This window comes from Thalassophryne amazonica, chromosome 12, assembly GCF_902500255.1.
Source record: "Thalassophryne amazonica chromosome 12, fThaAma1.1, whole genome shotgun sequence".
NCBI classification, from domain to species: domain Eukaryota; kingdom Metazoa; phylum Chordata; class Actinopteri; order Batrachoidiformes; family Batrachoididae; genus Thalassophryne; species Thalassophryne amazonica.
In genome coordinates, this window is record NC_047114.1 from 43235629 (window position 1) to 43252459 (window position 16831).

At 41.7% G+C, this 16831-nt stretch overlaps 1 protein-coding gene and 1 long non-coding RNA gene across 2 annotated transcripts in view; both read left to right on the forward strand.

Moving 5' to 3' along the window:
- The first annotated feature begins 848 nt into the window (after positions 1-848).
- Positions 849-16831, forward strand: part of LOC117522563 (Golgi reassembly-stacking protein 1-like) — a 46583-nt gene continuing 30600 nt past the window's right edge. Inside the window, exons 1-4 of the mRNA XM_034183999.1 lie at positions 849-930; positions 1012-1220; positions 4389-4615; positions 4730-5011. Of these exons, the coding sequence (XP_034039890.1) occupies positions 1013-1220; positions 4389-4615; positions 4730-5011 (717 nt within the window). The 5' untranslated portion in view covers positions 849-930; position 1012. The remainder of the gene's footprint in view (positions 931-1011; positions 1221-4388; positions 4616-4729; positions 5012-16831) is intronic.
- Positions 11081-15149, forward strand: LOC117522565. Its single transcript, XR_004564245.1, has 3 exons — positions 11081-11575; positions 13345-13346; positions 15139-15149. It is a non-coding gene; the product is annotated as an uncharacterized LOC117522565 (long non-coding RNA).

Genomic DNA, 16831 nt, shown 5'->3' on the forward strand with positions numbered 1-16831 from the left:
TTCAGGTGCACCCGAGTATCTTTTCTATGCAGTTATACATTTTTTATCTACTCGAGAGCTCTGCACAAGAATTCCATGAATGTACCCAAACCTTGCATGCGAGTACAAATCGCAAATAAAGTCTCTATCTCTCTATCTCAGTACTTCATAAGGACATCCTAAATTTATCAAAATTCTCAGGTGGATTGAAGTGTATGGTACGTTACAAATTAAAGTAGCTCCTGTTAAGAACTATAACTTGGCAGAGTTTATGTCTTCCTCCCACTAGTATTTGCAGTTAAACTTTAAACCCAATGATAAATTCAAAGCTGTCTGAAGTTATGACTGTTTTCATATCAGTTTACCTTCCAAAAGAAGTCACATATGCCTTGTTGGTTCTAAAAATAAATCACACCTATAGTATGTACATTTTGATCTTTGATGTTGATTTTCTGCTCAGGGTTTCTCTTGTACCCACGTGAGATTTCCGATCTTTACATTACTTATTTTTGGCTTTATTTTCCACGTTCACATCCAAAAATAGCAGACATTCAGAGCGTTACACCTCCACTCCCCAGAGCAATGCCATTGGACAGTCCGTTTCCACATATTCATCACTCACAAAAAAAAACCCCTCCAGGAATCCTTGGAATATCAATTACTCTGTCAGGAAAACCGAAAGCCAGCTAATCTTTTTTGTTTGTTTATTTGTATATTTTGTCCCATCAAAAAGCACACATATCATTTGGAAGTATAATCACTATCAAGATGTAATTACCTTAAACAAACACATGTCCTGAAACCGGCTCAACCAGCAGAGCTACAATTTCTCAGCAGGACAAACTCTCAGTCCTTCATTTTCCACCAAGATTAGTCAGCGGTGCACATTCCAGCTCTGACAAGAAAGGTTAAACATGATTGTTGCTGTATCACTGAAATATTAATTTATCAGTAAGTTAAACAAGGCATTGTTACTGGTTTTGCTGCATATATAGCGAATGCTGATTGTGCTTTTGCTTTGTGTTCATGCAGGATGTCTGTCAGCCGTCACAGCCAAACAATGAGAGTAGACCTGAAGAGGAAGTTTGGTGAGGTCCATGACAGCCCTTGCTATTCTTCCTCTCCTGTGTCCTCAATCTCTTCCGCTGCCTCCTCAGAGTGGGAGTCTGATGGGGAGAGCAGCTCCTCAGACAACCTGGACTTCATACCGCATAGCCCCACTTCAATAACCAGTTTACCCAGTAAGTATCCTCCTGACGTCTCGTTTTTTCCCCCTTCTATGCAAAACTGTTCAACTTGCCATAACTGTTTTATAGTAGTGTCTTTATCATGCCACACCAGTGCTGTTATGAAATGCTGATATGGAAAAAGCCAAACTTGGGGATAAAGCTGACAGAGCAGCTGGTGTGCGTTGATGTCTCTTTGATCATGTTGACACTCATTTGCCTGAGCAATAAGGTTGTTGTGGAATCGATTTGAATAGTAAGCTGCTTTTAAACAAGTTGGATCCCATGTCCTTTATTGGATAATACAGAGCAGCAGACTACATTGATCATCACTGAAGTGCTTATATTGGGGAAATATTATGCAGATGGTGTTTTTCAACTATCAGCCAGCACATTACACTCACGCCTGTTATCGAGTCTCTCTGCTCAGTCGTAGTGTAAACAGTGCCCCTATGGTTTTAGACAAACGAGCAAAGTCAGCTGCTCTCAGTTGTTTACTGACTTACAGATTGACAGTTCATTTGAGAGTTCAGCCTCAGCTACATGGTGGCCAGATGATTTGTTAGAGGCAAATTCTGATTTTGTATTTGTTTATTTTTTTATTTTGACCAAGCGGTAAGATTTGATGGTCTCAAATGAGGCACATCAGGAAGAAGAAAAAGTTGCAGCTACTTGACTGGCTGCTTGAGGCTGGCTCTATAAGTGAGCACATTCTCATAGAAACCCATGTTAAAATGTCTAACTATAGAGCAGAAATATATGTTTACAACCTGGTAGAAAAAACAATTACGGCCGCTATAGTTAGTTTCCCCCTCCATAACAACTGTACGGGGAAGGGAATTTATTTTCTAACTTCTTAGTTTAAAATGTTTTAACTCATAAAGTTTCACTTTCAATTTATTTTCATTTATATAGCACCAAATCACAACAAAGTTGCCTCAAGTAGTAAGCCAGAAAATAGAATATTGCAGTAGTCCAGTCTAGAAGAGACAAACGCACGAATCAGGGTCTCAGCATCAGCCATAGACAGGATGGGACGAATCTTCACTATATTTTGCAGGTTGAAGAAAGCAGTCCTCATAATATCTTTAATATTAAGTTCAAAGGACAATGTAGGATCAAAAATTACCCCAAGGTTCCTCACTTTGTCAGTGTGATATATGACACGCGAGCCTAGGCTAAGCGTTAGCTGGTCAAATTGATGCCGATGTTTCACTGGACCAAGAACCGCATTTCAGTCTTATTAGCGTTAAAAGTAGGAAGTTGCAAGACATCCAGCTTTTCACTGATGCAAGGAAGTCTTCTAAGGATTTTATGTGGATGAGATTACCAGCAGTTATCGGTGTGTATAACTGAGTATCAGTTATACACACCGTTATGCATAATTATGAGCATGGCTACTTTGAGTGACAACTGGTGATTTGTCGCTAAGCCAAGAGTTCAGACTCAGAGCATCACTCACTTAGAGCCACCAGCTTTGGCTGCATGCTTTTGTGGAGGACTATATCTGTAGTTTGAGCATTTTATTATAAATATCTGTAATACTATGGCTTGTTCTGTGGTTAATTCTCCTAATGGATTATCTAAGATATCTGTGCTGCAGTATTTTCATCTTATTTAATGTATGTTAATGGAGTTAGCACTTTTAGCAGCAATCAGTAGTTTCCTTCACCACTTCTCCATTTAACAATTGTGGGAATTTTCATTCATTTTCATTTTCATTTTTAATGTAAGGTCTTGTTGAAAAGTGAGAGTGTATTGGTCTTGCAAATCAAAGCTCATGTGTTCAATCCTCATCCGTCCTTTCAAGGGCATAACAGGTTCTTCTGTTGCAGCTAATTTGGATAGATGTGCTGGCTTTATTACGTCTTAAATTTTTAAAAAACTTTAAATTAGTAAAAAGGTCCCTGCTGTCTCTGGTAGAAATGTCTCATTTGAATTCTTCTGTATTATTTTTTTCCTGTCCCACTTAACAGTTGTGGGAAGGCATACATCATGGAAGGCATGGTGGCTGAGAGTCAAGGCATTGACTCTCAGCCACCAAGTCAGGGCAGGGCATTGGTCTTGTAAACTAATACCTATGGGTTCAACCCTGGCTCATGCTGCACAGGGTACAAGAGATAAATACTGCTGATATCTGTTGCAGCTTGTTTAGATCGATTTGCTTCTATCAAGCATGCTGGACAGAAATGGCTGGACACAACTGCACGACTTGAAAACACAGCTCTGTAGAGTAAAACGGTTTAATGAAGAACTTAGCTGGGGTCGGTACATGGTAAGATAGTCCAGGAGAAGCAACAGTATAAAAATCATCAGGCAAGGGTGTGGTCCAACAGGCAGGTGATCCGAAAACTCAATGAGACTGGCAGGATGAGAAAACACGAGAACAGAGCTGGAGAGAAGGCACAAGGTGCATCAATCTGGCGAGAGACATGTGCAACCAGTGGAGCTTATATACACCCAGGTGATGAGCTACAGTTTAGGAACAGGTGTGTGGAAAGCACCAGAACAAGGGTGTGGCCAGACAGATTGAAATGCCCACCACCAAGCACCAAGAGACAGACAAGAGAGATAGGGACAGAGAAAGCCCAAGCAGGAAAGAGACCAACAAGAGAATAAACACCCACAGAACACATAGACATAAAATAACTAAAATCTAACACAAGAAGATACCAAATCCTGACAGCTTCCTTTGTCAAGCTGTTAAAAACAAAACAAATGCTATGCTAAAGATCCCTGCTGTCACAAGTACAAATCTTCAATTTTTATTCTTCTACATTAAACCATTTTTTCCTCCGCCACTTATTCCTTTAGCAATTGTGGGCAGGTACAACCCGCATTCATGTGTTACAACTTGATTGGGCACCATTAGCCAAGCCAGTGCAGGTTTTTTCTTGCACTTGGTCACCTCAGCAGGTGGATTTACTGATGAGCTCTTCCCATCAACCTAAAGCCCTGATCAAGTGCTGAGGTGAACTGTAACAAAGAAAACCTGCACACTGTTGACCTTATGTGGCCCACTGGTGCCCACCGATACAATAGAGAAGTACCAGTAACTTCTATTGCAGTTTGTTTGTGTGAAATCTGCATTGTAATGCTAAATTGCCAGTTTCACCTTGCTGTACTTTAATTTTTACTGCACTGCTCGTGTTGTCGGTGTATCCTTTCCTCTCTTCTAATCAGTTCAGTCCATCCTCAAGAAGACCAAGCTGACCAGCGGACAGAACAGTGTACGCTTTGACCTGGTGATGGTGTTCAGTTTCTCTCGGTGCCAGGGCTTCACCAGCGTGCCCAGCCATGGAGGTGCCACACTGGGCATGGCACAGAGGCACAGCGCCTTCCAGAAGTACACTGTAGCAGAACATGCACAGGAGCAGCAGCACAGACGCAGAGAAAGGCTCCAGGAAAAGGTGAGATGACATGAGAGCTTTGACATACTGAAATACAAAGTAGGCGTGTTTGAGTTCAGCAGAAATTGTTTGATAGAGTCAGAAATTTTACTCCCTTTGCTTCTCTGATTGCAGCTGACTGACCAAAGACAGGCAGCCAGGCTCACAGGGGAGCCTGACCCAGATACTGACAACCACCTGAGTGATGCTGAGGTGGAGGGAGGAGGTGTCCTGCAGCCTTACTCCTCCAGACAAAGGCAGCTTCTCCTCCAGGTGGCAGGGGTGAAGCATATTGACAAGGAGGAGAAAAGGCAGCTTCATGCCCTGCGTCTCTCCAGGGAGGCCTGTGGATGTGACTGTCAGGGTTTTTGTGAACCAGAGACCTGCACATGCAGCCTGGCAGGCATTAAGTGTCAGGTACGACAAACACACAAATGACTTTCTGCCTTGAACATTCTATGCAATACTATGTATTTTTTGGTCACAATGACTGACATGACTTAAATTAATTGTGGCCTGTCATCGCTCACCACAAGTATACTGTATTAGATATATTTGATTTACTGTGTGTCGAGTGTTGTTAAATATACGTAATGGAAGAGTGAAGCCACTTGTGTTAGCTAGATCTGACCTTATCTGTACTAGAAGCTACAGGGTGTTTTGTTTGTTTGCTTTTTCTCAGTATCAGCTGCCTGTTTTTCATATCCGTTAGCAGTTATCCACAAGAAGCACATCATTTGGTTTACATTGTATCCGAGGTGCTTGGGCCAATTTCCACAAACTTGCTACATGCATGAAGGTTGAAGTAGAATTAACATTATTGGCTTAGCAAAGGACAAGGTCACTGGAGGTGAAAGGTCAAAATTTTGGTCTATCTGTATTTTTGTCACCCCCATCCCCACTCCTCCCAGGTCCTTTGGCCAGTTTCCATCAGACTTGATATGGATGACCCTAGAATTGCCCTTAAATGATTTGTTTTTGGCCAAAGTCAAGGTCATCTGGGTCAGAATTCAAAATTCAGGTCAAAATTCTAAATTTTTCACTCAGTTTGTTTTCATTTATTTATATAGCCCCAAATCACAACAAGGTTTGCTCAAGGCGCTTCACACAAGTAAGGTCTAACCATACCAACCCCCAGAGCAACAGTGGTAAGGAAAAACTCCCTCTGAGGAAGAAACCTCAAGCAGACTAGACTCAAAGGGGTGACCCTGTGCTTGGGCCATGTTACAAACATAAATTACAAAACAATTCACAAAACGAACATACAGGAAATGTTGCCGGTGCACAGGACAGTTTCTGGAACAGATACCACACCCATCTCTGGATGGAGCTGCACCTCAAACAGAGAGAAAAGAAAAAAAAACAGAATTAGGCATCAGAAAGACAACAAATACAGTGTAATTTGTCAGCATTAAGCAACAAGAAAAACAGAAGAAATACTAAGGTGATCGCCGGCCACTAGACCTAAGCTTCACTAAAAGACCCAGAATTTAGATAAAATTGAGGCCGCGGCCAGGTCCGTTTCCTAATAAAATGAATTAAAAGAGTAAAAAGCATAGTAACATACTATGCCAGTATGCTAGCCAATAGAAAGGGAAAACAAGTGCGTCTTAAGTCTGGACTTGAAAGTCTCTACAGGATCTGACTGTTTTATCGGCGCAGGGAGATCATTCCACAGAATAGGGACACGATAAGAGAAAGCTCTGTGACCCGCAGACTTCTTATTCACCCTAGGAACACTAAGTAGACCTGCACCTTGAGAATGCAAAGCCTGGGCCAGTACGTAGGATTTAAGTAGGTCAGTTTGATAGGGAGGTGCCAGTCCATGAAGAATTCTATAGGCTAGTAGCAGAACCTTAAAATCTGATCTCACTGGGACAGGAAGCCAGTGAAGGGATGCCAAAATGGGGGTAATGTGGTCAAACTTTCTGCTTTGTGTCAAAAGTCTGGTAGCAGCATTTTGTACCAGTTGGAGAGCCGTAATGGTAGGGATGTGAATTGTACAACAACTCACGATTCAATTCGATTCCAATTCTTGGGGTGACGATTCGATTCAGAATCGATTTTCGATTGAAAGAGCTCTGAGTTATATTACTTAAAAAATGTTTATGTTTAAGAAAATGCAGCTTTACAAGGTTAATAAAGTGATTCTAGATGCAAATTTACTTATCTGCTTTGCTCGTTCAGAGTTGGCTGGCAGTTTAGCGAAGCGCTGGTCAGTAGTCGGCAGAGACCGCTGCTCCACTTCTTTTAGCTCCGGGTGATAGCGTAGCATGTGGGCTTGCGGATTTGAAATGTTTTCGAAGTACTTGACTTTCATTTTGCAGATTTTGCACACTGCATAAGTCATGTCAAGCTCCTTCTTACGCAGCAAATAATAAAATCCAAAATGCACCAAACATTTGCCTTCAGCAAAGACGGTGCTGGCTGAATTAGCTCTGCATCCGCCATGCTAAGCTGCAGCTCATGAATGTTTGAAGCACGCCAGACCCTCCCCTTGCGGGGACGCTGTAGTACGGAGGCCGTTGCCTGACAAACTACACGCAGCGAGTAAGCAAGAAAATATTTTTTAAAAATGCTTTTTAAAAATTGATTCTTGGACATTTTGGATCGATTCAGAATTGTAATAAATAAGAATCGTGATTCGGACGTGAAGCGATTTTTTTTCCGGCACCTCTACCTAATGGTGGACTGCGGTAAACCAGAAAATAGAATATTGCAGTAGTCTAATGTAGAAGAGACAAACGTATGAGTCAAGGTTGCAATGCCTTGCCTTGAACACATCTGGAGATGGGTTCTGCAATTGTCCATCAACGTGAAAATTGCCAACATTCAGTCACTGGAGTCAAGGCTATGTCTGCCTGTTTGTTTGTTGGTGGACTCCTCAAAGGCCCTTTTGCTGATTTCTAGCAAACTTGGTATGTCAGTGAAGGTTGGCTCCGAAATTGCTGTCAAGCAGTTTATTTGTGCAAAGGTCAAGGAATTTAATTTTCAACCCGATTTAGAACAAATATGGCACACACATACGGGGATTCCAGAATTGTCCTTGCTTGGACAGCCAGAGGTCAGTCATTTTGGTGTTTCAACTTTTTTGTAACTATCTTTTAAACGTATTTGTCTTTTTTTTCTTTCTTGTGTGTATGTGGGGAGGTGGGAGGTAAATCTTCTTTTGTGAAGATAGAATTGTGTTATAGGAAATAGAAAATAGAAATGGGGTAGGGTAATATACGTTTGTACTTCTGTCTATGTTGTGTGGGCCGCTGAAGAGGAGGTACTGCTGGCCCACCACCACCAGAGGGCACCCTGCCTGGAGTGCGGGCTCCAGACACCAGAGGGCGCTGCCGCCTCACAGGAGCAGCCAGAGTGACAGCTGCCGCTCATCATCTTTGACAGCTGTCACCATTCGTCGGATCAGTGTCGGTATATCAGCCAGACGACATCTCCACCTCTTTGCCGAGATATCGTTCGACCCAGAAGGTAACATATCCAGCCAGCGAATTATTCTTTGACTAGAAAATACTTTTTGCCTTTGTACAGAGAGAAGAACAGCAGGAGATTGCTACACGGATAAGTACTTACATTCCTGCAGTGTTTTTCCTGACTAGAGGTGGAGGTGGTGTTTCACCCCACGTGTTGCTGGGTGCAGACGCACCCACATCTGACTGTTTCTGTTCCTCGCCAGCAGTACCGGATCCGACAAGCGGAGGCAGTGGCCACCTGGAGTTCGGAACTTGGCAGCTCCAGTATTCCCGGGGTTCGGTGGCGGAGGAAATCGTGTGGTTCCGGTTCGGCTTGGATGGACATCTCCTACCTTCGAGCCTGCCCACACGACACCGTTGTGATTGACTTATCGCTACAATTATTATTATTGGTTGTGATTGTTGTGCTTGTTTCACAACAGTAAAGTGTTGATATTTGACTTCCTCCATTGTCCGTTCATTTACGCCCCCTGTTGTGGGTCCGTGTCCCTACACTTTCACAACAGTCTACCCCTTTTCAATCATAATGTGAAGATGTAAATATTGTAAATATAGTCAACTTTGCTAATGACAGAACATGTTTGAAATGAATAAATAAATAAATTGGGATCAAATGTCAGATTGCTGTAGCCGTAATTGTCATCCATCCAGCTTTAATTGTTTTAAGCACAAGTGCTTTTTTGTTTCACATAATCCCATGACATGCTTCAGTGATTTTTTTTTTTCCTAATTTATCTACCAAATTGATCCTTCAGTCACTTAGCCAAGTGAACATGTGCCTACGTATTTGGTGATGATCATATTACCCCCATTTTGGCATCCCTTTACTGGCTACTTGTCTCTGCGAGGTCAGATTTTAAGGTTTTACTATTGGCCTATAGAGTTGTTCATGGACTGGCACCGGCCTATCTGGATGATTTAGTTGAGCCTTATGTGCCAGCCTGGGCTTTGCGTTCACGGGATGCAGGACTGCTCTGTGTCCCAAGGGTGGGGAAAGGTCTGCGGGACAGAGAGCCTTTTCATACTGTGCTCTTGTTTTGTGGAATGCTCTCCCGGCCTCAGTGAGACTCTCAGATTCTGTGGAGATTTTTAGAAAAAGACTAAAGACACATCTTTTTACCCAGTCTTATGGCTAGCATCCTTTTTTAATTCTTTTAAATTCTTTTACTTTTGTTCTTCTACTTTACTATTGTGTTTTATTGTGAACTTTTAATTGTGTTTTTGATGTTTTAATTTTATTTTACATTGTTTTTTATCTGTTTTTATGTGAGGCGCCTTAAGGCGACTTTGTCGCAATTTGGTGCGATATAAATTGAATAAATTCAATTGAAAATCGATGGTTGATTTCAGACTACAGGACTGAATACTTTAACTAAATGGACTGCATTTATATAGTGCTTTCCCATCTGAATGAGAAGCTCAAAGCACTTTACAATGATGCTTCATATTCACCCAGACACACAGACATCGGGGTGCTGCAATGTAAGGTGCTACATACTGGGAGCAACTTGGGGATTAAGGACCTTGCCCAAGGGCCTTAGTGAATTTCCAGTCAGGCTGGGGTTTGAACCAAGGATCTTCTGGTCTCAAGCCCAATGCTTAACCATGAAACCATCGCCCCCCCCTTAAAAGTAAGTTTAAACCGACATCACTGATTTTCTCTTCCTGTTCCTGTACTCTTCACACAGGTAGACCGCTTCAGTTTCCCATGTGGCTGCACGAAGGACAGCTGTGAAAACACTCAGGGGCGCATCGAGTTTGACCCAAGACGGGTACAGACCCATTACATCCACACCATCATGAAACTTGAATTGGAGCAGCAACTGCAAGATGAAGCACTGAACCCAGTGGACCACATGGGATTTCCTGATGACCTTCAGGAGTATGAGAATCAGGATAAAACCCACCCAGTACAAAAGGAGGAGGGCAAGAGCTGTCCCTTTGGGTTGAGCATGGAGGAAGACAGCCTTCCTTTCACCGTACCGTTCACTCCGTCCTCCCACTTCGTCCCAGAGCAAGCCGTGGTGGAGGAGAACAGCTGCAGTAGTGATATGACTGAATCTTCTTGTTCTTCTGCTTCCAGTGAGGACTCCAGTACAAAGGGATTCATTAGCGTTCAGAATCACCCTGAAGGGGATGACAGAGTGTTATCTTGTGCTTTCAGCATCTGTGACTTGTCTGTTTGCAGCCATCTGCGACACGTGGGACAAACACCGAGCCAGCAGAGTAGCAACTGTGTGTCTCACAGCACAACTGGTGACAGGCGGGTTAGACGATGTCCTTCTGACAACACGCAGGCCACAGATTTTCTCGATGGGAATGCTAATCAAGCCAAACGTATTTCAGTCAATGCATTTCTGGATGGCTTCCCCAGGACTCCCTCCCCCTCTGCAGACTGTTCTTCTAACAGCTACATGGACTTGAGTTTGTCTTCTGAGTCTGACCTGGAGTTTTTTGACAGCGATTTTCCCTCTGGGCCACTGCACAGCTCCTTTAAAGGACACAAACACCTGGACTGCTTTCATCACATCCAGCTGCTTAGCTCCGCTCATTTTCCACAGTATGACTCGAGTACCTTCCTCCTGGAGTCTCTGATTGGTCTGTGTGAACCAGGACCAGAGAAGGCTCATGCAGACACACAAAACCTGCTTTTATAGGTTCATCAAAGAACCATTTTTGTGTGTTTGTAAGAATATTAGTATACAAAGAATTATTACATTGGTCAAAAAAAAAATACATTTCTTGCATGGACTTTGAGAACTGATTTAGGGTAATTTTGGGGTGCTACGGAAATCTGAATCTGAGCTCAGATTTCCTCAATCACATCACGTTTTTTGGAATCATGAGTGAATTACGCAAAAGTTGCTCATTCACTCATGACTTTGATGCCACTAATCATGCACCAAAGCAGTTTCAAAGCATAGTTTTTAAACTATAGTCAGTGGCTTACTGGTTAACACTGTTGCCTCACAACAAGAAGGTCATGTGTTCAGTCCCCACCTATGGCCTTTCTGTGCAGAGTTTGCATGTTCTCCCCTTGTTTGTATGGGTTTGCTCCAATTACCTTTCACATTTAAAGACATGCAGATTAGGTGAATTGGAAACTTTCTAATTGTCCAGGTCTCCCTTGCAAAAGAGGTCTTGATATCAATGAGCCTAAGATGGTTATATATAAAGGTTAAAAACCAGGTTCACAAAATGTAAACAAGAGTCGTAATATTGTTTATGGTGCCGAGGAGGTGTGTGAGACTGCAGCTTTTGCATCAATGCTTGATATGAGAAATATATTTTAATGTATCAAAAACATGACGTGATTGGCAAAAACTAACACCAGATTTGGATTCAGCGCCCCAAAATAAATAAATAAAGGATTGATTGATTGAAATGACCCAAAATCTGTTGGAAAAACTGCATGCAAGATAAATTGTGTTGACCAGTGTTATTTAATAGTTTTTCAGTTGCCACAAGAAATAATTTATTTTGTTTTCTAGAAACGAGACTGGTGAAATATGTTATGTCCTCTTGTTTCGATTGGTATCTAATGGTCAGGTTTCATACTGCAGCCCATCCAATATCCTGTTGGAGGATCACCTATGTGTACATAGGACAGGGGTTCCTGGAGCCTCATTTATCAACCATTCCAGCCCAGTGTCACGTTTTTTTTGTTTTGTTTTGTTTTTTTTCGTGCTCCCGTCACAAAAATTTGACTCATTTTGTGACAGGTTTTTTTTTTTAACTCACTATTACTAACACTACTCCTACCCCCAACCCTAACCATAACCACCCTGACCGCCCCCCCCGCTTCACTTTTAATTTCGTGCAGCCATCACGGAATGAATGAGAATGAATTTGTGCTGCCGTGACAAAAATAAGGCTCTTTTCGTCACAATATCACAAACCGATAGATTAATTTATGTTTCATGCTGCTGAATCATGACTTGCCGTGAGACTGGGTTGACCGTTCATACACACAGATTTGTGCTTAAACCATGCGTACAAGCATTTCTACCAGGAGACTGAATGGGTTAAAGGAAAACATTTATTACAGAGGTGGATAGAGATTTGTAATTTGGATTTGGACTCAGTCCCAGGTTTGGCGGTGGGATGAGCTGAGATGATCTTGAGTTCTGCCGATAGGACAGGCAGGTGGCAGAGCCCATCCCCCTCCGACACACCCGGACCAGCTGGTGGCGGTGGGGTGGTGGAAGGAGCGTCGAGCGAGAAACTGAAAAACAGCGAGAGATAAGGATGGTTGGTAAGGTTAGACCTTACTTGTGTGAAGCGCCTTGAGGCAACTTTGATTTGGCGCTATATAAATGAAAATAATTGAAAATTGAAGACAGGGAAGCTTTTAAAGGACGTACCTGCATGTTATTTGTTTCTGGTGGTGATTAGCGATGTCACCTGTTTGTGTTCGACTGTAGACAATTAACTGATTGTGAGACGCTGAATCGTGAGTCCTCTTGTAGAACTGATGTTATGCTTCATTTCTATGCGAAGTATGGAATTTATCAACTTGGACTTGCAAAAGTGTCTCAATATATTGCACAGCATTGACCTTGCAAATTTACAACATCTAGTGATAGAACAGGGACCTGCAAGAGCATGCAGCTTCATCCACAAATGTTTTTTGTATTTCCTTGAATTGTTAAGTGCACAATTAGTAATTATGTTGAGTTAGACACAGACATGTAGCCTGACTGGTAACAAAACCTACAAAACACAACAGCTTTTGACCATCAATGAGCACCTCGATCTTTACCTGCTAACACAAGGCATAAAGAAAATAGCTTACAATATTTTATTTAAAATGTGTTTGTGTCATTTTCGCTGCTCAAATTTCATGAGGAAAGATTTTATCTTAAAGATGGAAGCCAGTGACGTCACAGGAACACAAAGGACTCTGGGGGGAAAAATGTAATGATACAAATAGTTATCTACTTATTCTATTAATCGCAATGTTTTATGCTACCTGTTATGGTGAGCATACTGAAGTTTCTTACAGTTTGTTAAAATATCCATAAGTGATTTTGATGTCTAAATTATGAAACACAGTGACACCATAAATTAATGGTTTTTGCCCATGATGGGCTTCAACATGACTGGTGGACAGGTTATCACTACCTTGTGCCACATTAATTTTATTTATTTTTCATATTTTTCATCTTTCTGCTGTGCCCACACATAAACACCTCAGCCTTCACCTCACAAAAGTTTATTTTCTTCACTGTCTTAGCTCTTACTCTAGTGAGGAGCAGGAGCACCAAACAGATGTTTTACTAAAATATATATGGTTAATTTAGGGGGTTTCTGAATGCATATAACCATGTATGTGCACAAGCATGTGCTTTAGAAGATGTGGGATTTATCAAGAGCTGATACTTCATGGTGTGCATGCGAACGTCGACCACCTGTTAGATAAATCTGAAATTTTTTTTGTACACTCATTCTAGATTTGTTTGTACATCAGTGTTTAGAGTCTTTTCTAAGCACTGTTTGATAAATGTGAGCCCTGCAGATTGTTAATACAAATTAGAAAGTCAAACTATTTCACACTTTTAAATTTATTCAAAGTCACAGTGGAAAAACCCCGAACAATGGACTAAAACAGTTTTTATTAAGCACAACATTGGTGTCACAAAGGTGGACCTTATTTCACAAAATTCTTCCCTTATTAGTCCCCGTGGGCATTCAAGGGAGGTCCCGCCCCCTGCCCATAACCCATGCGATAACCCTAACCATTTAAATAAATTAATTACTTAATACCAAAACAAATAGCAAATAAAACAACATTAGAATAGAAAATTTCCAAATTGTTTTAAATCTGCAGTGGTTAAACCACTACTTAAGAAATCTAATCTTGATCCTGGTGTATTGAAAAATTATAGGCCAATATCAAATCTATCATTCTGCTCTAAAATTCTGGAAAAGGTGGTTGCACGCCAGCTTGTGGACTATCTTACTGAGAATGACCTTTTTGAGCCAGTGCAGTCTGCTTTTAGAAGACATCACTCCACAGAAACAGCACTTATTAAAGTAGTTAATGGTCTTCTGCGAGCAGTGGACTCGGATACTACTACAGTATTGGTGTTGCTGGATCTCAGTGCTGCGTTTGACACAGATGATCATCATATTCTACTTGATAGGCTACAAAACTGTTTCGGGATTACTGGAACTGCTCTTGCGTGGCTGACGTCTTATCTGTCTGGTCGTTCCCACTGTGTTTTGTGCAACGACACTACCTCTGACTTTAGGGGCATGAAGTTCGGGGTTCCGCAGGGATCTGTTCTGGGTCCCCTGCTTTTTTCCATGTATATGGCACTCCTTGGGAACATTTTGCGGCGTTTTGGGGTTGCTTTTCATTGCTATGCTGATGACACTCAGTTGTATATGCCGATAGCTGCTGGAAATCCTGTCCACATAAAATCTTTACAGGACTGTCTCGCAGCAGTGAGAAGTTGGATGTCTAGCAACTTTCTGCTTTTGAACTCTGATAAGACTGAAATGATGGTTCTTGGTCCAGCAAGACATCGGCATCAATTTGATCAGCTAGCGCTTAGCTTAGGTTCATGTGTTATACATCATACTGACAAAGTGAGGAACCTTGGGGTAATTTTTGTTCCTGCGTTGTCCTTTGACCTCCGCATTAGGGACACTACGAGGACTGCTTTCTTTCATCTAAGAAATATAGCAAAGATTCGTCCCATCATGTCTATGGCTGATGCTGAGACTCTGATTCATGCATTTGTCTCTTCTAGATTGGACTATTGTAATGCTTTGTTTTCTGGTTTACCACAGTCCAGCATCAGGGGTCTTCAACTGATTCAAAATGCTGCTGCCAGACTTCTGACACGAAGCAGAAGGTTTGATCATATTACGCCTGTTCTGGAATCCCTTCACTGGCTTCCAGTCTCCTTGAGATCGGATTTTAAGGTGTTACTATTGGTCTGTAAAATTGTTCACGGACTGGCGCCCCCCTATCTGGCCGGCCTGGTTGAGTCCTATGTGCCGGCAAGGGCTCTGCGTTCACAGGGTGCAGGACTATTGTGTGTCCCAAGGGTGAAGAAAAGGTCAGCGGGTTACAGAGCTTATCACTGCGCCCCAGCTCTGTGGAATGATCTGCCTGCGCTAATACGACAGTTGGACTCTGTGGAGACTTTTAAAGCCAGGTTGAAGACACATCTGTTCTCCCTGTTTCATCATTAGTATTTTATATGATTGTGTGTCTTTTTGTTATTCATTTTATTTATTTTACTTCTTTTACCTTTTATGGTTAATTTTTTTTTTATTGTGTTTCAATCTTATTTAATTTTATTCTGCTTTTAAATGTTTGTGAAGCACCTTGAGGCGATTACTCGTGATTTGGTGCTATATAAATTAATAAATTATAAATTATTATTATTATTATTATAAATTAGAAAATAATAGATAAACACACAAATATATCTAACAAGATCTCTTTTTCCAGCTCTTTTCTCCAGCTCTTGATTGGCTGAGCACACCTGACTGACTGAATTAATTACTTGCAGATGGAGCAGGGAGAGTTAGAAAACATGCAGGGCAGGTGATCTCCATCAGCAGGATTGGAGGCGCACGTATGTTTACTCGATCTTGTGCTCCTCGCATTTTCCTGTATAGCAGAGTAAACAAAAAGTGAATTTGGCTAACACCAACAGACTAGCAACTCCAAGTAGAATGCACACATCCACACAATCAAAGAAACAAAGGCCATCAGGACAAATAGGAATCAGATCTGTGCCATGTGTAAACATGCTTCCCACACAGGTTTGCCAGGTTTCTGTTACATATCCATTCAAAACCTGCCAATCAGACCCCCCAACAAAAAAACAAAACCCATTCCAAAAACCAGCCCAATCAAGGAAAAGTTCAAAGTGCTCACAGACTACGGATCTGGCAACATAACATTACAATAATGAAGTTAGAAATGTTATGACACTGACGACTTTTCCCAGCCTCAAGACCTCTCATTTCCCTGATAAATTATGCAATAGGGATTTATTAAAATATCATGCTGCATGTGTGACAAGATTATTTTAGTAAGAGTATTTTGCCACTTTTTTTTAACCCAAAGTCCATCCTGCTTTGAGTATACCTGATCCTTTCAAATTTCACAAGTGAAGAAGAGTATGTCCTGATTCATAATTGGCTGTGAGATTGCCTGAGAAGCTCAAGGGCTGTATATCTTTCTCTGTATTGAACTGGAGTTACATCAGGTAGGGCACCTGGCTTAAAACTTGTGCTAAATCTCAATGCAGAGCTGTACTCATTCTGCTGAAGTGACCCTGAGCACCTTGGAGCAGCCGAAAGACAAACAGCAAAAAGTTTTTCATTGAATGAAACTGTACTATTCAAGTAGTAATAACAATATTAGCTGCAGCAGTTGCATCTCTGACCGTTGAGACTTGTGCTCTGGCATCATTAGTGATCATGCAACGTGTACGATTCCTCTGTTTTAAAGTGTGCGCATGTGGTTGTGCGTACATGGTAGCAGTGAAAAACAATTTATGACTCACCCCTTTGAATCTGGTCTGCTTGAGGTTTCTGCCTCAGAGGGAGTTTTTCCTTACCACTGTTGCTCTGGGGGTTGGTAAGGTTAGACCTTACCTGTGTGAAGTGCCTTGAGGCAACTCTGTTGTGATTTGGCGCTATATAAAGGAAAATAAATTGAAATTGAAGTAACTTGAATCAGTGTCCGGGTATAAGCCCTGGCACCAGTGGGCCTCAGGGCCTATATAAC